The sequence below is a fragment of the Neofelis nebulosa genome, chromosome 10 (assembly GCF_028018385.1).
Source record: "Neofelis nebulosa isolate mNeoNeb1 chromosome 10, mNeoNeb1.pri, whole genome shotgun sequence".
Classification (NCBI taxonomy): domain Eukaryota; kingdom Metazoa; phylum Chordata; class Mammalia; order Carnivora; family Felidae; genus Neofelis; species Neofelis nebulosa.
The window spans coordinates 10,153,149-10,174,288 of NC_080791.1; the positions used below are offsets into that span (position 1 = coordinate 10,153,149).

General features: G+C 45.1%; 2 protein-coding genes across 3 annotated transcripts in view; one reads left to right on the top strand and one right to left on the bottom strand.

Annotated features, from left to right (window-relative positions):
- PTS (6-pyruvoyltetrahydropterin synthase) overlaps window positions 1–21,140 on the top strand; it is a 67,657-nt gene that overhangs the window by 9,315 nt on the left and 37,202 nt on the right. Inside the window, exons 6-7 of one of the 2 annotated variants that reach the window (XM_058690277.1) lie at window positions 11,097–11,198; window positions 19,431–20,198. In XM_058690277.1, the coding sequence (XP_058546260.1) occupies window positions 11,097–11,198; window positions 19,431–19,440 (112 nt within the window). In that variant the 3' untranslated portion in view covers window positions 19,441–20,198. Of the gene's footprint in view, window positions 1–11,096; window positions 11,199–19,430; window positions 20,199–21,140 lie in introns of those variants that run through there. The other variant, XR_009250205.1, reaches the window with a different exon arrangement.
- PLET1 (placenta expressed transcript 1) lies at window positions 9,353–20,260 on the bottom strand. Its single transcript, XM_058690274.1, has 4 exons — window positions 20,083–20,260; window positions 14,637–14,838; window positions 11,699–11,760; window positions 9,353–9,750 (listed from the first exon to the last, which is right to left on the bottom strand). The coding sequence occupies exons 1-4, from the start codon at window positions 20,258–20,260 to the stop codon at window positions 9,458–9,460; spliced, it is 735 nt and encodes a 244-aa protein (XP_058546257.1). The 3' UTR covers window positions 9,353–9,457.

Consider the following 21,140-nt stretch of genomic DNA (forward strand, 5'->3'; position numbering starts at 1 on the left):
GAGGTGGCTCCCCTGGGACCTCTGGCCCAGGGTCACTCACAGGCTGCAGTCATCTCGGGGATGGATTAGGAAGGGTCGGCTTCTGGCTCACTCGCTCACGCTCACGGGGCTGTTGGTGTGAGGCCTCAGCTCCTTCCTCCCTTGCCTGCCATGGGGGCGCCTGCATAGAGCAGCTTGCTTCCTCAGCATGAGCAGGCCAGAGGGCAGGGAGGGGTGTGCCGCCATTGAGCACTCTCACCAGCACAGTGGGGGTCCCAGTCTGGTAAGCAAGTCACATTTCTAGATTCTGTTACTTAAAAGCAAGTCACTAAATCCACACCACACTGGAGGGAGAGGACTCCATGTACGTTCTAGTGTGTGAAGTATGACGAGGAGGAGAGCAGGAAAGGAGGCTGGGGAGCTAGGCAGGGGCTGTCTGTCATGCTCTTTTTGATGGCAGGGGAATAAAGCACATTTCCTTTTGCAGGAGTGAGTATCAGCAGTGGTTGTTTCCAGTGGAACTCGTGGGTTTTGTGGGTAGATACGTATAAATGCCTTTATTTTTTTAATTAAAAAATATTTTTTTCACGTTCATTTATTTTGAGATAGAGATAGAAGGTGTGTGGTGGGAGGGGCAGAGAGAGGGAGACACAGAATCTGTGTGACCATCCTGCAGGGGTAGTGGGCTAGTGACCTATCTGCCTGAAGCAGGCTCCAGGCTCCCAGCTGTCAGCATAGAGCCCCACGTGGGGCTTGAACTCACAAACCTTGAGATCATGACCTGAGCTGAAGTTGGATGCTTAACCAACTGAGTCACCCAGGCACCCCCATATAAAGCTCTTTGAAGCACTTTAAAATTAAAACCAACTCTAAAGTGAGATGTTGAGAAAAGTTACATTGACCATAACGCTATGAACAGAATGACCAGAACTCAGCTATCATTTGTGTTGCCTGAATGGACGCAGTCACCACCAGTGGGTTGTAAAAATGGCCAGAATATGATCAGTTGTGCATATGAGGCCACTAATAGACTAGATCTATGGTAAGTGTCCGTTTTGTTTTTTTAAACTCCAAACTTGTACATTCCTCTTGGAAATAGAATTATTTTAAAGACGGGAAACAGATTGTGCTCATTTTGCTTTTGTTATGTCTGGGATATTTCTAGCCTCCCTTGCACACAGAAAAATCATTGTTAGTTTCACACAATTTAACTTTATAGCAAGATTCTGTTGCAAGACACTTTTGGAGAATGTCCCAGACAAACGCAGTCTCCACATAGCTGCAGAGAGAACTGCTATCACCACAAGAGAAAAGTGAGGGAGTGTGGTTCGTGCACCGCAAGGGTTTTCGGAGCAGCAGTGAGGCTTTCACGCAGCTTGTCAGTTGGTTTGCTTCCTTCAGAAGCCAACCACCTGCCCCCACTGCATTCTGTCACCGTCAAGACGGGAGTATTAACCATTACGAAAAGAATTAGGGGCACCTGGGAGGCTCACACGGTTAAACATCCGACTCTTGATCTTGGCTTGGGTCATGATCTCACAGTTCGTGGGCTCGAGCCCCACATCGGGCTTTGCTCTGATGGTGTGGTGCCTGCTTGGGATTCTGTCTCTCCTCTGTCTGCCCCTACCCAGCTTGTGTGTGCACACACTCGCGCTTTCTCTCTCAAAATAAATAAACAATAAAAAATAAAAGAAAATAAAGAATTAACATACTGCCCTGTTTTGTCTTCTGGTTGTTGGCTAAAGAAACACCATCCCAGGCTTACATTCTTAAAGATGCCCAAGAAACAAGTTCTCTGTACATCAGCCCAAGGTCAGCTTTGGCCAGCCAGTTTATTAGTGAAAACTCCCAATTTATTATAAGTGAACTCAGTTTAAAAACCTTTTTTCATTTTTCATAAATGTCTTAGTAAATACGAGCCCTGTGACTGATGACAACCTGAAGAAATAGAAGGGCTAGTGTTGCCTTTTACCTTTTGGAGTTTCATTTGCCTGCAGATGGAACCATGGATGGGTGTCTCACGGGCATCTCAAAGTTCACCATTTTCCAAAAGTGAACTTCTGATTCCTCCTTCAGAATTTATTCTTCCACCAGTCTTCCCTAAAAATGCCGATACCATCCATTCATTTTTCAAGCCAGAAATCTGGGAGTTGTCCTGGATTCCTATCTCTTACTTGTAATCTGTCAGAAAGCTCTGTCAGTTCTTCCTCTAAAATGTACATTGATTTTGGTCTCTCCATTTCCAGTGCCACTGACCCCAGTCCAAACCGCTGCCATTTCTTGCCTAGATTATTGACTTGGCCTCTTCGCTGGCCTCCTGCTTCCACTTTGGTTCTCTTCCATACTCCTTTATTACTTCTTCCCCTCTGTCGTGTCACCCCTTGAAAGCTTCCTTTTAATTTTAAAATATAATCCAAACTTTATGCTCTGTATGATGCAGCCACTGCATATCCCCAGCCTCCAGCTGTCACATTGTCACATTAGCCTTTTCTCAAGTCCTAAAGCACTCCAGTTTCATTCCAGCCTCCAGATCTTTGTATTTTCTGCCCTTCTGCCTGGAATGCTGCCCCTTACCCCCACCCCCTTACCTCTTCATAAAACCCATCATTCTCCAGACCCCAGCCTAGATGTACCCCCATTTAAAAAAGCCTTCCTTGATTACCCTGTGTAGGCAGAAATCCTCTGCTATTTTCTATTATAATACCTACACACTCCCCTTTCTTGCAGTGTCAAAACTTTTATCTATATTTCCTTTTGTCTCATTTATTTTGCTTACTAGTTTACTGTCTTTCCCAATCACGGGGATGTTGGCTTCATGAAAGCCAGAGCGCCGTTGTGTTATTATTCGTGTTTCCCCAGGACCTAACCTAGTGCCCACTACCCAGCAGGTGCTGAACAATTAGTCATTGAATGAGTGAACATGCCTGCCATCTCTACAGAAATAGGGGAACCTGGTTTGGTAAAAACTTTGAGATTTAATATCAAACTTTGCGAGTATACTTCAGATAGGTGTTACTCTTTATGTGTTTCATCTCAGAGAACAACCATCACAGAATAAAATCAGATCCCCTAAGTATTTGTCAAAACCTATTTATATGGCAAATTTTATCTTCCTGGAAATTTTCTCTTTCCTTTTGTGGGTCAATTTTGTTTTAGTCCTTGACTACTCTTTTAAGTAAAGACAAGCTAGACCATGCCAATGAAGGATCTTTTAATAAACTGCTGTCTTCACGACCACACCATTGTTGGGTAGCAGCCCTTATACAGGTGTGCACCGACAAGTGCTCCCTTTATAATAAATTCAAGATTGGTGGGTAGTCATTGTCCCAGCTTTTGGAGAGTAGGTTTGCCCCAGGCAGAGAGAGCCTCAGCTGGTATTGCAAAGAATGCCTCTTATCTTTCCTTGTGTTTGGCCCCTAAGAACAGGGTTTTTTGTAGAGCACAGAACTTAATAGATCTGTGGCAACACTGAGGCAATTCCCTGTTTTTTAGCAAACAAGGGCCCAGTTTTGTTGCCATAATAACTTTGAGTAATTCCCAGAGTACTAGGGAGAAAGTTAAGGCTCCATTCTTTTTTTTCTTTTAAGTTTATTTATTTATTTTGAGAGAGCTAGTGGGGGAGAGGCAGAGAGAGAGAGAGAGAGAGAGAGAGGTGGAGAGAGAGAATCCCAAGCAGTCTCTGCACTGTCTGTGCAGAGCCCGATGCTGGGCTCAAACTCATGTAATGTGAGATCATGACCTGAGCAGAAACCAAGGGTCAGACGCTTAACCGACTGAGCCACCCAGGTTTCCCACCATTCTTCTGTTTTTTTTTTTTTAAGTTTATTTATTTTGGGCAGGGGAGGGGCAGAGAGAGAGAATCCCAAGCAGGCTCCGTGCTGTCAGCACAGAGCCCAACGCAGAGCTCTATCTCATAACCCTGAGATCATGATCTGAAGGCTCCATTTTTTTTTAAATTTTTTTTTTAACGTTTATTTATTATTGAGAGAGAGAGAGAGAGAGACAGAGCTTGAGCAAGGGAGAGGCAGAGAGAGGAGGAGACACAGAATCAGAAGCAGGCTCCAGGCTCCAAGCTGTCAGCACAGAGCCTGATGTGGGGCTCGAACTCACAAACTGTGAGATTATGACCTGAGCCAAAGTCAGACACTTAACCGACTGAGCCACCCAGGCACCCCTGAAGGCTCTATTCTTGAAGGAGAAAACTGTGTTTAGAAGAGGAAACAAATGCAACCTGACCAGATTATGGCATATAATGTTTTCTACCCTCATTTGAGATTGGGTAGTTAACTAACTTAAGGTTCTTGGCATGTGTTGACTTATTGTGAATTAACATCATGCCTACTGCTATGTGTCCAGCATCTCCATCACTGGTGGCCCTTCGAGGCATGAGTCAGCTCAGCTCCAATTCACTGTGAGAGATCTGGGATCTAAGGAGATTAAGTGACTCTTGTTCAGAGTCACTCATTAAGTGAAGGAGCTAGGATCTGAACCTAGGTTTGTTTGTCTTAAAAAAACAAAAAAGAAAGAAAAACATAATTAAACTAACTATTCAAAAATTTTCCCAAGGTTTTTAAATGTGCTCTGTCTACATATTTTGTTAATTTAGCCAAATGCTTTTTGAGTTTGTTGGACTCAGCATCTGAGTCTGAAATTATTTTTATATACAGGTTATATGCATATGCATAGATAAATGTGTAGTTTTTGCATATGTTAAATTATTTCCTATTTCTACCAGGTATATATATTTAACCTCATTCTATCTATATACATAGATATAATTACATAAAAGCAGGGCTGGGTGCAGGGTGAGTCCATATGTCCCAGTTTCACTGCTGGTCCAAAGTCAAAGAAATATAGCCCAGCTATCAGAAGTAAAATAATTCTAATTTTCACTTTTTTTTCTTTAATGTTTATTTATTTTTGAGAGAGAGACAGACAGACAGAGTGTGAGCAGGGGAGGGACAGAGAGAGAGGGAGACACAGAATCTGAAGCAGGCTCCAGGCTCCGAGCTGTCAGCACAGAGCCTGACGTGGAGCTTGAACTCAGGGACTGCGAGATCATGAACTGAGCTGAAGTCAGACGCTTAACCGACTGAGCCACCCAGGTGCCCCTCTAATTTTCATTTGTATGTCTGGAAGGACATTAAGACAGAAATGGTTTGTAACCAAGAGCAGTTGTTGGGAAATCCCTTGGTCTCTCCGCTCAGCCTCCAGAAGCTCCTTTCTGTGCCAATCCTTATGATACTCTTGCTTTTTCTTCTCACCTTCCCTCCTAACTCTTTATTATGTGGAATAATTCAACTCCTCACCCATTGTTTAGTTTCTCTAGAAGAAAGGAGCTAACCCAGTGCTCTAGGAGACATTTCACTTAGAAGCTTGAAGCATGAAGGTGAAGGTGGGGCTGGAGGGAGAAAGATTGTGGGAAGTCAGACATTGGCCATTTCTTATAAGAATTACAAATTAGTACTTTTAGTCCTTGTTATAGGTACCATTTTATTTGTACAAATTTATATTGGAATAATACTTGGCTTTCTTGTACATCAATGTATCATTTGTAATGCTTTTTCTAGGCATTAAATAATTATATAGTGCTTACTTTGTACCAGGTACTGTTCCAAATGCTTTGTATATGTTAACTGATTTAATCTCCACAACAGCTTATGGGTAGCTACTGTATTTCACCCTATTTTAACAGATGAAGAAACTGAGTCACATAGAAGGTGAGTAACTTGTACAGGGCCCCACAACTAACAAGGGGTAAAATTAAATGAAATTGAACCCAGGCAGTCTGGTCTCAGAAATTAGGCTTTAAGACAATTGCTGAACTACCTCTCGTGTGAAATAAAAATGTTTCACTTAATTATGAATATTTTAAACATTTATTTTAAAAAGTAACGTGGAGGTTGATAGATAATAAAGTAATATCTCAATGTTCTGCCTGTTCTGAATTTTCTTCCCGCTCTGAATAGTTGCTGTGATACCTGGACCACTGACCAGGCTCGGGACTTTTTCTGGTGTGTGAATGAGTGTCTTTGAGGTAATGGGATTTGGAAGATAGCAGTTTCTCACCTACTTCCTCAGAATGGATGATCACTTCCCTTAAATGGGTAGTCAGTTGCTGCTTCTAACACAGGATAAGAATGCTTTGAGGGGTGCCTAGGTGGCTCAGTCAGTTAAGCATCCGACTTCAACTCAGGTCATGATCTTGAGGTCTGTGAGTTCCAGCCCCGCGTTGGGCTCTGTGCTGACAGCCTGCTTCAGGTTCTGTGTCTCCCTCTCTCTCTGCCCCTCCCCTGCCCACACACTCTGTCTCTCTCTCTCTCTCAAAAATAAATAAGCATTAAAAACAACTTAAAAAAAAAAGAATGCATCGAGTTCACAAAACACAAAGCCGCAAACAAGAAAACATAAAAGTGGGAGAACAAGGTTGGGCAAGTGAGTGTGGGAGTGAAAACAGTCGATCTTTTGTTCACCTCTTTATTCTCTGCTTCTTGAGGTGCCACCCGTTGGCTTCCTTGGAGTTGCCTGTATGCCTTTGTTTTCCTTGTGTGAGTCACCTCCCTGGTAGTGACGATCAGAGTTAGCTGTTCCTAGACTGAATGTACGTACTTGATCATCCCTTTACTCTTGTTCTGTAGCCACTCACTGGATTCACTTTAGGGACTAAGGACGGCAGATACCTGGGTCCCCTGACACTCAGTCCTGCCTCCTGAGCCCAAGGAAGATAATACTTGTTGAATACGACACTATTTCTGAGCCTGGCTTTTGCTTCAGAATCCTCCTCAACAGTGCTCCCAGCAGTGTCTGCCAATCAGTCAGATGTGGCATAAAGCATCACTGACTTAGCACCAACTTACCATCTCCAACTAGACCCTTAGAACTAGGTCTGGATGTGACAGAGAAATCAAAATGGAGACCTACCTGCAAGAAGGCTCAGATACCACCTGGGCAACCCTGTGTGTAACAGATGCAAACCGAAGCAAACGAGGGTAAAGCCACTTACCTAAGGTCACTTTTTTACTTAGTAGCCGGACTAGAATTTAACAGGCTTCCTGCCTCTGAACCCAGTGCTCTCGCACAGCTACCTCTGTGTTGCGTGTCAGAGTTCAGCTCTTCCCAGACTTCTTCGAGTCTAAAAGTTTTCCAACTCAAGAGAATATTTTTGCTGAGCCTCCAGTTGTTGTCACACCTTCCACACCGAACCTGAGATGAGGCCAGGCTGGCCCACGACAGGTATATATGAAACTTGTTGGGTCTTGGGTCATCGCAGTTTATCTTACAGGTGGCAGCAGAGAGGGGGGTGGAGGACTGTGGGAACACGCAGCCTGCTTGTGTCCCTGAGAGACACACATACCTTCCATACCCTCTTCTTGTCATATGACCCTGGGGAGCCAGGTGCCCTGGAGGAATCCAGGGCATGTAGAAGCCGCACAGGGGACCCTTTGAGTGTCCTTGTTAATGGTGCAGGCTCCAAAATGGTAGAAACCCAGCTTCATTACTTATTCAGTGAGTGACTTTGGGCAAATTATTTCTCTCTCTCCGCCCGAGTTTCCTTATCTGTAAAACAGCTCTGTCTCATAGGGTTCTTGTGACGATTAACTGCGATGATGCTTTTAAAGGGCTTTAGCACAGCGCCTGGCGTATACTAATGGTGGCTACCCAGTGATGTCACAGAAAATGGCAGAATGGGGAGCTCCAGGAATTGGGCTGTCCACTGCAGAAACCATTCTGCTGGCAAAAACTGTCAGTGAACTTTCTCTACAAACTCTAGGATCTAATATAAAAAAAACTTCCAGCTATTAGAGGAATGCTTAATGAAGAAAGAGGCTGCTAAATTTTGACATGTAAGAAAATCTATGAGGTCACTAGTTGACTGCTGAGATAATATAGCAGAGATGTCAGTGACCACACTCAACAAAGAGCACAGTCTGCGGGGCGCATGGGTGGCTCAGTCAGTTAGCATCTGACTCTTGACTTTGGCTCAGGTCATGATCTCATAGTTCGTGGGTTCAAGCCTCATGTCGGGCTCTGCACCAACAGCACAGACAGCCTAATAGCCTGCTTGGGATTTCTTTCTCTCCCTCTCTCTCCCTGCCCCTTCCTGGCTTTCTCCCCCTCCCCCCTCTGACTCTCAATAAATAAATAAATAAATAAATAAATAAACAAACAAACAAACAAACAAACATTTTAAAAAATTAAACAAGTAAAAGAGTGGAGTCTGCCCAGAGGAGTTGAGAGATCCCTCAACAGATGGACGGAGGCTCTCAACAAGCAGCAGCATGCCCTGGGAGGGGCAGGGGAGTCTGATTTACAGAGTCACTGCATTATAGCCTTCACCACGTCCAGATCTCAACAAAAGTTAAAAACCTACAAGTAGGAAAGTATGGCCTATTCTCAGGGAAGAGGAAGAAATTGTCAGAAGCTGTCCCCAAGGAAGGCTAGGTGCTGGATGTTGGCATCCTGGAATTTAGGATAATTATTAAAAGTAAACTTTGTTGCTTATCATCAGGGTACTATGGGAAACCCTATGCTTTCTTTTGGTTTTACATTGTGTTATGAATACTGTAAATATTTTGCCCTTTTCTTAGTGGAAATTACCATTAGGGGAAAAATGACCAGTTTGTAACTTGAGGAAAATAAACTTGGGAAAATTTTACCCTTGGATCTATCTTTGAAAACATAGACACTCCTACTGTTCTGTTAATTTTTTTTTTTTTTAATGTTCACATACATGAGTAAAATCAGATAGTATTTTGTACTTTTAGAGTAACCACTCACTAAAGACTTGTATTTGGATTTAACACATTCATTATTCTTGTTTGAAATATAGCTTATTTGGTATGACAAAAAGATAATGTATTTTATACCATAGTAATTCCCCATTCTAGGTTGCTCAGACTTGGTACATTCCTTTTTTCTAGCCCTTCACATGCTACTGGTGTGGCCAATAGCATCAGGGCTATTCCTTTCTCCTTTCCTTGTTGAGTGACATGAGACATAGAACCTCTGTGTAACCTGAGTGGGTTTGGTCAGAAATCTGAGATCATCTTGAAAGTGAGGAAAGGTTTTTTCCCACAGAGACTGGGGCGTGGAGAAATCATTTGGCAGCGAACAAAAGTTTACATTGGTCATGGAATTGGCTGTCAGCATGTGAAATCGAAAGCCAGAATTCCAGGTTACACCCAGACCAGGTCTAAGTAGTTAACAACAACAACAACAACCAAAAACCACAAAAAACCCTAATTTGTGTCCTGAGAGATCCAGTTGAACATCTGTGTGCTACACGTCCACCAGTGAGTGAACTAGCTACCCTCCACCAAGTGATCCCAAGTCTCTGTTTTTTTGTCCAAAGCAGTGGCAGTAGAGTTGTACATTTGAGAATGTAAAGTCTTCATTCGCACACCTGTCAGAGCCCTGGCTTGGAACTCAATGTAGGAGATGCAGAGGAGGCAGGAATAATTATTTTCCTAGCTTCCTTCTAGGAGAGGAGTTTGCTGGTGAGAAAGACTATCAGGATCTGAATGGCACTTGTGATGGGGCAGAGGAAGGTTTTGTTGGCCAAGCTGGTTGTCCTTGGAGTCAGGCGTGGGGTTGTCCTGGTTGTGGAGATATGTCTTGTCATTGGGCTTGGCCTTGGGGTTGTCCTGGTTGTGGAGATGTGTCCTGTCATTGGGTTTGGGCTTGGGGTTGTCCTGGTTGTGGAGATGTGTCCTGTCATTGGGTTTGGGCTTGGGGTTGTCCTGGTTGTGGATATCTGGGAGCTGGTCATCTCTGGAAACAAACAAACAATAGCATCACAATCTCTTTGTTGGGGGGAGGTGGTGGTGGGCAGTAGAGAAAGGAGGCTAATCTGATGGAACGCTGGAGCAAATTTCAGTAGACCCTTCTCAGTTACCAAGTATTTGCAGAGGATGAGGAAAAAACTAGGGGGTACAGAATGTCAAGGAACAAAATGCAAGTAAGAAAGATTCTCTACCCTTAAGGTCTACACAATCCTAAATGGGAAGGAATTTATACAACTACTGAATTTGTTGTTGGGTGGGTAGTCTGTCCTCCTATGTCTTTATGTCCTTAATGTTATATTAGATCAATCAGTGCAAATATCATCCAGAATGGCATAATTTTCTTTTTTTTCCTACTAATTTCAAAGATTGCATGTAAAGCTTGTAAGAATAGATAATCATTCAGACCTGAGGATGGCTACCCCTGCCCTAAAGCAAGTGCAAAGAGGCCCTGTACAAACCCCTGAATCTCTTTCTGTGGTTTCAGAGGCACTGGTCATTCTCAGATGTGGGGGTCTGACCATCCATGGGTTCTCTGAGGTTGCCTTGCAGAGAAGCAGAGAGAACCAGGCCCTGGGGGTAGTCCAATCCTGGAAAACCTGGAGTATTATAATGATGCCTCCAGGGGTCTATGGATCAAAGAGGACTATATAGAAGAATAAGAAGGGAGGAATCCTGTGATTTGCTCGGGCCCAAGCACTGTCCCCAGCGGGAGGGTGTCTTCCAGTTAGGAGGCCTTGTCTTATCTCAATTTAGTGTTTCTCCAGGGCAAATGTTTCTCTAGTATCCCACTGAGCCACAAAGTCTGAACACAACTACTTGAAGGAATCCTGATTAGAAACACACATTTTTTCTTTCTTTCTTAGCATTTACATGAGTGTTCATCTTGAAAATACCCTTCAGGAAGAAAATAATACCCTGGTCTTTCCACAGAGGGGGAGCATCAAAGGAAGCCATGAAGGCATTCATGTAATAGTTTCCTTAGGCAGAATCACTTTAAAATCTCTTGCTGAAAACAGATATCCCTTGTGACCACATTTGCAATGTACAGTTAGCAGGAAAATGGGCATCATACTGCATGTTGGGGGGCTCTCAAAGAAGACTTGTTATCTGGACATTGAGAAAGACTAATATTTATTGTTCTTGGTTGAGCTTTGCATTTTAAAACTTCATTAGTAGTAAAATGTTGTCTTTCTAGTTTTGATGTAAGTCTAAGAAAAGTGGAAAAAAGTTTAAGATGTGGACTATGTGTCCTAGTTTTGCCATTTGCTTTCTGTGTGGCTTTGGGCAAGTTACCTATCTTTCTTGGACCTCAGTGTCTCGAATTTGTTTTAGCTCCATAGAAGGAGGTAGGAGAGAAGGAAGAGGACAGAGAAGGGAGGAGAAGGACCAGGAGCTCCAGGATGGTTTGAAGTTGGAGATGACAGCCTGTGAAAGGTCAGTGTAAATCTCTGGTGGTAGTGGTGGTGGCCAGAGGCCACTCTGAGAATGAAGGAAAGTATGAGTATTTCTACACTATCAACCCTTCTTTATGCAAATCTCCCCCTCTTCCCTTCAGCCCCTTGGTTAGAGTCTGCTATACATATGAAGACTTTGTGTGAGTGGGAATTCTTTGTGGAAATTAAAGAAAGAGCTGACTTTCATATCCATCTATGTAGTATTAGACATAATGGCTCCTGAGGAAGCAGTAGTCTGGAGCCACAGGTGACTGAGAGTTAAAGGCCTCTGGGAGTTGGCAGAAATGTTGGGGATGGCTTTTGTTTCCCAGAGGGCATCTGATAAAGGGTTGAGCCGTCTTCTGTAGGTCTCAGGTGTTGGGGGACTCAACTGACATCTGGACAATCATGACCAGAAGACTTTCTAGAACACCCACAAAGTAATTTTCCAGGCTGACTGAATCACTGCCAGATGTGTAAATAGGCCACAGTGGAACTTACCTTTTCTTCTTAGTTGCAGAGAAGAAAATGTAGCCATGTTGTAGAAATTGATAGCAAAGGCTCTGTGGAGGGCAAATCAATAAGAGATCGTGGTGAGGACCTCAGCTGTGGAATTCACGAATCCTGCTCCCATTTCTTCCTTCCCAGAGGATCCCGACCTTAGTGTTCTCTACAGCATAATCAGCAGATCGTTAAATACTGATCTGGTCTATATTGTCTTGACTAAGATCCTCTGTGGTCTTGCTCCAGCCAAGTTCTTGTCCATCCCCCACCCCACCAATTTCAGCACCCTGAACTCCTTACCGGCTGGTATGTATCTCTGCTCTTTGTTTGAACCACTCTGAACCTCTACTCTTTGTCCAAGCCAGCCCTGCCTGTGATCTCCGTCCTGGTCCCATCTGCCCATATACTCAATAGTAACCTCTGTGAAGTCATTTCTCCCTGTTGTCATTAACCCACACAGAGCTCCATTAGAGAGACATGCTCCTCGACTGCATTGCCTTGCTGTGAGCCTCTTCTGCCACAGGAGGGCCAGCTCCATGGGGACAGGTTCTGTTGTCAGCAATGCCTGACACATAGTAGGTGCTCAATGTTCATTAAATGATTTGTATAGCTTGGTATGTTGTTATTTTTTTTTTAAGCTTTTTATTTATTTTGAGAGAGAGGGAGAGGGGGAGGGAGAGGGAGAATGCAAGCAGGGGAGGGGCAGAGAGAGAGAGAGAGAGAGGGACAGAGAGAATCCCAAGCAGGCTCCATGCTGACAGCATGCAGCCCCACACAGGTCTCAAACCCACAAACTGTGAGATCATGACCTGAGCCGAAACCAAGAGTTGGATGCTTAACTGACTGAGCCCCCCAGGTGCCCCCTTGGTATGCTATTCTTATTATAGTGATTTCACTGTCAACCCAGTGTCTCGTTCATACATTCAACAGTTAATGAGTGTGCACCACATGCCGATCACTGTGCTTGGTGCTGAGGGGACAGTGGTGGATGAGACAGACATGGTTCTAATCCTTGTAGCACTTACAGTCTCTTCAGGGAGACAGACTTTAAACAAAACAATCAGGGGCGCCTGGGTGGCTCAGTCGGTTTAGTATCTGACTTTGGCTCAGGTCATGATCTCACAGTCCATGGGTTCGAGCCTCCCATCAGGCTCTTTGCTGACAACTCAGAACCAGGAGCTGCTTCGGATTCTGTGTCTCCCTCTCCCTGCTCCTCCCCAACTCGCACTCTCTTTCTCTCAAAAATAAACATTTAAAAAAATTTTTTTAAAGTAAAACAATCAGTGGACAAGTTAAGTAATGGATCCCAGGTGTGCTATGTGTTGTGAAGAAGCAGTGGAAGTTCTGAGGGTGAAAAGCAGGGAGCTGGAACTTGACCTGGGGGTTTAGGGAATGCTTTCTGGAGGAAGTGATGTTCACCCTCTGCAATGATTTCTACAGAGGCCTTGCCTCCCCGGAACTCATTGTGGAGCTCCAGAGGCAGGGGCCTCTTCACATCTCCTTGTGCCCCACCCAGCGCGGTGGAGCTCCCTGCTGTCTGTACCCCCATTATATGTGCTGGTCCCTCCCCTTGTCAGCCGCGTGGGCCAAGGAGGGGTCTGGAGACCATACTGTCTGTGGGGATGTGCTGTTTCTGTGGCAGGTGGTCACCGTTGGGTCTTTCATCTGTTGTTGCATGGAGTGTAGAGGCTTTAATGACATTACGTGTAAGCAGAGTTATTGCCCTGATTAGCTTTGGTTGGCATCTAGGAGACTGCTGTCATCAGGAGGCTGGGATGTAGCAGCTCCCTTGCATTTCCACTCTCAGAAGTCACCGTGGGCAAAACAACTTCTCCAGAGCCAGCCATGTCCCATCAGGCCCCAGGCATGGCAGGAGAAGGCAGGATGGCTCAACAGCATCATCACCATCAGTGTCTGTAGAGACTTGGTGGCTATTGACCGGGTACATGGCTTCATGGTGAGACCTGCCCTTTTGGTACAGAGTGGCAGTCTGAAAGTGTGAGGGCCTCTCAACGTGGGCTCCTAAAGTAACCTGGGTAACATCTCTAGCTGAGAGGAAGGTCGTTTTGTTAAAGTGGAATGTGAGCACCGGCTGGCCTCGCCTCGGAATCTGAGTGTGTCCATTCGGTGTGACACTAGGAAGCCAGTGTTATTACATGATCATCACACTTGCCATTTTCAAAACGAATCTGTTTTAAAAAATGAACCTCTGGAATTTGATGCAAACATGTGCCCAGTGGCAAAGATTCTTTGCTTGTCCAAACTTTAGTCAGGCTCCAAACCTTCTCCCAGGCCTATCTGTGCACTTCCTTGTAAAATCTGGTTTCAGCAAGAACACTTCTAAGTCAGTTGAGCAATTACCTCTCACCCTTCACCCCTAACACCTGGTTCTTCCTCCTCTACCACCCCAGATAATATCTGCTCACCTTGGCCTGCCTTCTGCAAGAATCCTGTTAGGTCAGTTTAGCCAGAATCCCCCTTACAGGCCTTGTTGTTTCTTCTTAGTGACCCCCCCCCCCAACCCCCCCACCCTGCTTCTTGGCTGTAAATTCCCACTTGCCCACATGGTATTCAGAATTGAGCCTTATTCTATCTTAGGTTCTTCTGTTGCGACAGTCCTGAATAAATTTGGTTTTCATTTGTTTGTTAGCTTGGTTTGCTTTAACCACTGTCTAGCTCTGGATTTCTTCAAAACCAGATCTTTCTGTCTATGTTGAGCCTGCCCTGGGGGGGGGGGGTGCATGTGTGTGCGCATGAACTGTAGGTAAAATGTTGGACAGAATGGTGAGGCAGAAAAAGAGCACAGCTACTAAATTCTCCACTTCGTGTCTGGGGTGCATTTTGAGCCATCTCAGGTCAGTGTAAAGCTGCATAAACCCCATCTGCAAAAAGCCCATAAAAGCCCAAAGCAAATCACACGGTGACAGGTTCTTACTGTAGCTCGATTGTGGTTATGTTTTCGGAGTTAGGAGATACCCAGTTTGCTGTGAAGAGCTTGTCATTCAAGTTCTCCAGGTGATACAGGGCGCTGCTGTTGCAAAGCTTGTCTGCTTTTTCCCAGAGGCCTAGTGAGGTGTTGTTCTCATCCACTGCTCGCAGGACCACAGAGCTGATATTGGCATTCACAGGAACCCATACTACGAGGGAATGACAAGGAAACAATCAGCCGCCATCTGTGGCATGTGACAGGGGGATGAAGGTCATGAAATCAAAATTTAGTGTGCAAAAAGAAAGTTACAAATAGGATGTGCATATAATACAATCCCATTTTAAAGGAAGTTGATGAAAAAAGTCTGGAAGGAAATATAAGTTATTAACTATGGTGCGGGAGTGCAAGCTGGTGCAGCCACTCTGGACAACAGTATGGAGGTTCCTCAAAAAACTAAAAATAGAACTAGCCTACAAGTCAGCAATTGCACTACTAGGCATTTATCCAAGGGATACAAGTGTGCTGTTTTGAAAGGACACATGTACCCCCATGTTTATAGCAGCAGTATCGACAATAGCCAAAGTATGGTAAGAGCCCAAATGTCCATCGATGGATGAATGGATAAAGAAGATGTGGTATATATATATACAATGAAGTATTACTCAGTAATCAAAAAGAATGAAATCTTGCCATTTGCAACTACGTGGATGGAACTGGAGGGTATTATGCTAAGTGAAAGTATCAGTCAGAGAAAGACAAAAATCATATGACTTCACTCATATGAGGACTTTAAGACACAGAACAGATGAACACAAGGGAAGGGAAAAAAATAATATAAAAACAGGGAGGGGGACAAAACATAAGAGACTCATAAATATGGAGAACAAGCTGAGGGTTACTGGAGGGGTTGTGGGTGGGGGGATGGGCTAAATGGGTAACGGGCATTAAGAAATCTCCTGAAATCATTGTTGCACTACATGCTAACTAATTTGGATGTAAATTAAAAAAATAAAATAAAGTAAAAGATATTAAGTATGATTTCTTGGTAGTGGGATTATAGATTATTTTTATTTTCTTCCTAGTGCATTTTTGTGTTTTCCGAATTTTTTATAGTAAAAGGTAAAAGAAGACCAGTACTCTGGCCCTGGTTTTGCTATATAATAGGGGTGAGCTCGTGGATGGCTCTTAATCTGTGGAGCCAGGTTCCTATCAGCCAGTTGAAGGGGATAGCCTCTTCTCCCCTTCTGTCAGGGTGAGTGGAGAGTGGGGAGAGATGTGGTTGATGCATGAGAAAGGGTCAAGTGGGCCCCCTGGGAAGTCAGTCATGAAATAAGGGCCTGTTAGTGACAAGTCAAAGCAGAGCCCATTTCCTGGTCCTCTTGGTCTCTATTGTCAAGTGTGAGGGAAGGAATGGGGTCTCTGAGCCCCAGTACCTATCACATAACCCTAGGGTTTCTTGACCTTCCCCAATCAGGTGAGTCTTCCGTGTTGATCTAGCCTGGGGTGCACTCACAGGCTAGATTCCAGCATCCTGATGGGTAGGGGAGAGGGAATTTCAAGAGAATGTTTCAGTCTGTCCATTTTCTCCCTCAGAAGATCCCTTCTGAGGGGTGCCTGGGTGGCTCAGTTGGTTAAGTGCCCGACTCTTGATTTTAGCTCAGGTCATGATCTTGCGGTTCGTGAGATCGAGCCCCGAGTCAGGCTCTGTGCTGCAGCAGATTCTCTCTCTCTGCAGATTCTCTCTCTCCCTCTCTCTGCCCCTCCCCAGCTAGCAATCTCTCTAAAATAAATATATTAACATTAAAAAAATAACAATAAGATCCCTTCTGAAAGAATTTCTCAATGCCAAAGGGCTGTTCTCCAGGTCCCTGTCAGCCACTCACATTCATTCAAAGACTTCTCCTTACAAAGCATAGAATATCAAGCCTGTAGCACAATAGGGTCAGACAGTCCTAGATGAGAACTGTAGCTCTTACATTTAGGAGCAAGCCATTTCGTCTCTCAGCCTCGGTTTCCTTGTTCATCACTCACTCCACACTCCACAAATATTTCTTGAATGCCCACTTTGCCCCAGGGCTGGTCCTAGGTCTGGGGGTAATGATATTATCCCTTGTTACATGGAGATCATGATACCTTATCTTACAAGGTTCCTGGGAGTAGCACAGAGAATAGTGTTAAGACTTTAACATGTGATGGGTGTTGGATGAATGGCCATTGTTATTTATTTATTTATTTATTTATTTAAGCACAAAACATTTCTCTTTGTTTTTGCCAGTCACGGGGGCGGGGGGGCGGGGAGTTGGTGGTGGTGGTGCACTGAGCCAAACCCCACAGGCCCTGACTTGCCCGGCAAGAACCTGGCTGCTGTTGTAGACATACGCAGGGTGGAGGGCTCTGTGATGCTGTCCGGCAGATTTCACCAAGTCTGTCAGTTCTGGGGGCATGCTCTTGCCTGTGCTCTTGCTTCTGCTTGCTCTCTCTCTCTCTCCCTCTGGCTTCCTGCCTCCTTTCTTCCCTCCCAGGCATCTGTCATCTGGGTTTCTGGCCTCCACCTTCTCTCTTTAGACCGTAGCCAGATCAGATTCCACACACACTTCCTTCTGGATACAGTACTCTCCAAAACCGTCCAAGTGCCCTTCTTTCTAGAGGATCTAAACATTTCTGCTTTTATATTTTCACTTCTCTTGATTATAGGACCCAGCACATGGCTTTCATGGTCCTCCTAGCCTGGCTCACTGTGTTTTCTGTCCTCCTGCCCTCAGGGCAGCCAGCCTTCTTCTGGCTCCACAGATGCACCCGGCCATCATCTCCCCTGGCCTTTGTTCCTGTCTGACCACCTATCTGGGATTCTGCCTTCTCATCACATATTCCATCCCCGCTTACCCTCCAGGACCCTGCCTATGTCCCACCTCCTGGCCAGTTCAGCCCACTTTCCCTCTCTCTCCTGAAACATTTATGTTTATATTTATGGAATTGAGTCCTTAACTACATCCTGGCTTGTACTAGATACTGTGGTTTCATCCATGTCAGTGTCTGGCCCGTCCAGTGCTGGGCACCTGGAGGGTACCAGATAACTACTCACTGATTGATTTAAAAAGTTGTGCACCCAAGGTGGTACAGTGCCCTTAAAGATGAAGGGTCAGGAAAAAGGGAAGCAAGTTACATCCCTCTTGCCCACTGAAGGGAAAAATGGAGGCCGATGCTTATACAGCAAAATCTTAATATTGTCACTGCATCACAGGTTTCTTTCCCTGATACCAAGACAAACCTAGGAAACCTCTCCTAAGATAACACCTAGGCTGCCATTGTGCCATGGGACATGCCATGTGGTCTATATATGACCTGCCAATGTTGACACAAACCCTGAAATTAAAAAAATATTCAAAATGAAAATAAGGAGAAGCTGTTGGCCTTTGTGGGTATGTATGTACCCAGTCTCCCCAAAGGTCCCACATCCCAGAGGAGTCCTGCAATGACACCCTTACAAGGAGATCACAGAGCTTATTGTGTAATCCTAGGTGTGGAGTCTGACACTTCACGTCTCCGTGAGCATAGGATTTTGACTCCCAACTTAAATCATTCACATAGTGATTCAGTTTATCATAGAACTTTTAGCACATTTCTGTTCTGAGCTGAAGTCAGACGAAACTTGGAGAAGTGCCCGGCACATAGTAGGTGTTCGGTGAACCGGAGCTCCTCTCCTCCTTCCTCACCCCCCTGCTCTACCCAGCACCTATGTAAATGCCTGATTTCCCTCTCACACAGTGTATTCCCCTGCGAGGGGTCTCATGGATCCTCTCCTGACTGTTCTTTCTCCTACTTCCCTACTTTCAGAAGGCCCCCATGCTACATGTCTCTCCCCCAACATCTTCACAAGATAGATTTCTTTTTCTTTGATTTCAGCAGCAGAATCCCTCACCTTGTGATATGTTATCTTAAGTCCGGGGTCTGTGATCTCTTTTGTAGCTGTTTCTCTGACCTGCCCCAGGTCCTTCTCTGTAGATAAGGTCATACATATGCCTTCCTGTCCTCATCTTGAATTATAAGATTATCTGCCCTGGCTTGGTAGGATGGGACCCACTGTCTGAAGGAGTGGGATACAGTGACCTGAGTCACAACGGAGGCCCTTAGTGACAATCCCGATGGAAAAAAAAAAAGGAAAAAGGACAAGACAGGATGAGCATGGGAAGGCAGACCATGGTCGTTCTCCTGCCGAAGTCAGGACTCTGTAGTTTATGGGTGTAATATCCACCCTGGTGCTCCCTGAAAAATTGGGGTCGAGTTCTAGGGTAGTAGGATGACACAGTAATGAGACAGCAGTCCCCGAAGCTGGACAGCCTGGCTGAATGGAGCTGGACAGATCTCAGCTGTTAACTTGGGTTCAGATATTAACAGTGCTCCTTCCTGTGACCTTGGGTAAAAACTTTAACTCTCCTGTGCCACAGTTCTCATCTGGGAAGACAATAGCATTTAACCTTGGAACAGCACCCAGCACATAATGAGTGGTCTCAGTGCTCAGTACCGTAAGTGAGAGGCGTATGGTGCAGTGGTTAGGGGCCGGGTGTCTCAAGCTAGGCTGCTCGGGTTTCTATCCCAGTGCCACCATCTAAGTAGCTCTGTGACCTGAGCAAGTGACTATCACCTCTGCCTCTGTTTTCTCATCTGTGAAATGGGAATGACTGTGGTATGTATCTGCCTCACAGGTTATTGTGAGGAATATATGCATGAATACCTGTAAACCACCATATTAAGTGTTGTTATTATGAACGTAATTAGAAAGCACCTGCCTTGACTTATAAGGTTTGGCTGATCCAAAATGGGATATTTGGAGAATGTTCCTCGGCACCTCGAAGAGAAGCATCAGATTGGGAAGGAAAGACCAAGATTCAGGAGCCAGACAGTTCTGCCACTTACTTGCTGCAGTGGAACCCTGAGCCATCACCTCACTTCTCTCGGCTTCAGGCTGCTTGTGAACCAGATGGGAGAGTAACACTGTCCCTGCCTAACTCGCTCGAGTTTCCTCCCACAGACTGAAGGTGAACAGTGCCTCCTGGCATGCAACATGCCATCATCCACAGGGGCATCGTTCTCTCAAATGGATGTGGACAGACTACAGACTATGATGCAGATACTACCCCTGAAAATAATAAAAATGCCCATTTTCTTTAAGTCAGAGAATTTGCCTCAGGTGAGCTCTTGCTGGGGCTCAGTTAACCTGGGTGTCTGGACGTCATAGCCCCCTGGTTCAGGTTTGCGCAGAGAACAGGCAGAAACAGCCCCACCCAGCTAACTCTATCACATGTTCTCTTTCTTTCTGTTTCTGCCCCCACTTCCCATTTGGGTCAAAGACACATGTTTTATGTGACTGAGCGCAGGAGTGGAGGGGTGTGCTCTGAAGTTCTGATGAACTCCCTATAGAAGGCAAAGGACGACAGAGAGAACGGCTTCTCACCTGTGTAGTTTCTGTTGCTGTCATAGACATCTGAATTGACCATGATGCCTGGGCCAGTGGTGGTGACCTCACTGAAGAACATGCATTTGTCAATTTCACCTGCAGAGCTGGCAGAACACAGCAGTCCGAAGCATAGAAACAGCCCGAGTGGCAGCAGTGTGGAGCCAAGGATTGCCATGGTCTTGACTGGTTTGGAGACGGCTGGGCCAGGTACTAGGAAATACCTGCGACTCACCTCTTTATATGCTCTGGGGTTGGAGCTTCTGCGTGAGGTCATAAATGCAAATCTCCTTCCCACTCCTCCCTAAAATGAACTGGTGTCTGGAATTCGGCCCAGAATCTCACCACGAATGAATCTCCTGCTATTCGTCAGCATGACCCTTTACCAATTCCAGTTTTGCTCAAGAAGGGGAAGGCACTGATCACGGTTCTGTTCTGCACCTCATTCATCTCGGCGTCTACTATTTGACACAAGCTGTGGAGAATAGGCTGAGTGCTGGCAAAGTGAAATCCAGAGTGGAGTGATCATCACATACCTGGCCCGTTTAGAAGCTCCACTCTTCAGGCGCCTGGGTGGCTCAGTTGGGGAAGTGTCTGACTTTGGCTCAGGTCATGATCCCCCAGTTCGTGGGTTCAAGCCCAGCGTCGGGCTCTATGCTGACAGCTCAGAGCCTGGAGCCTGCTTTGGACTCTGTGTCTCCTTCTCTCTCTGCTCCTCCCCCACTCACGCTCTGTCTCTCTGTCTCTCAAAAATAAATAAACATTAAAAAAAATTAAATAGAAGCTCCACTCTTTTCCCTATAGGGAATCCAGGTGTAAAAGCTCTCTTTTCTTGGAATATTACATATCCTTTTCTAGCTTTCCTTTATCGAACATGTCTCCAATCCCCATCCATTTTTTGACTAGCATAGAATTAGGAAGACGGTGCTTTTGGATTTATATTTATTTTCTGGAAAGAAACAGCTTTGGTCCACCTTGCTCCTGACATGTTCCTCCATAGCACCATAGCACAAGGGAAATACTAAAAAATCAGAAAATATGTTTTCTTATATCTCTCC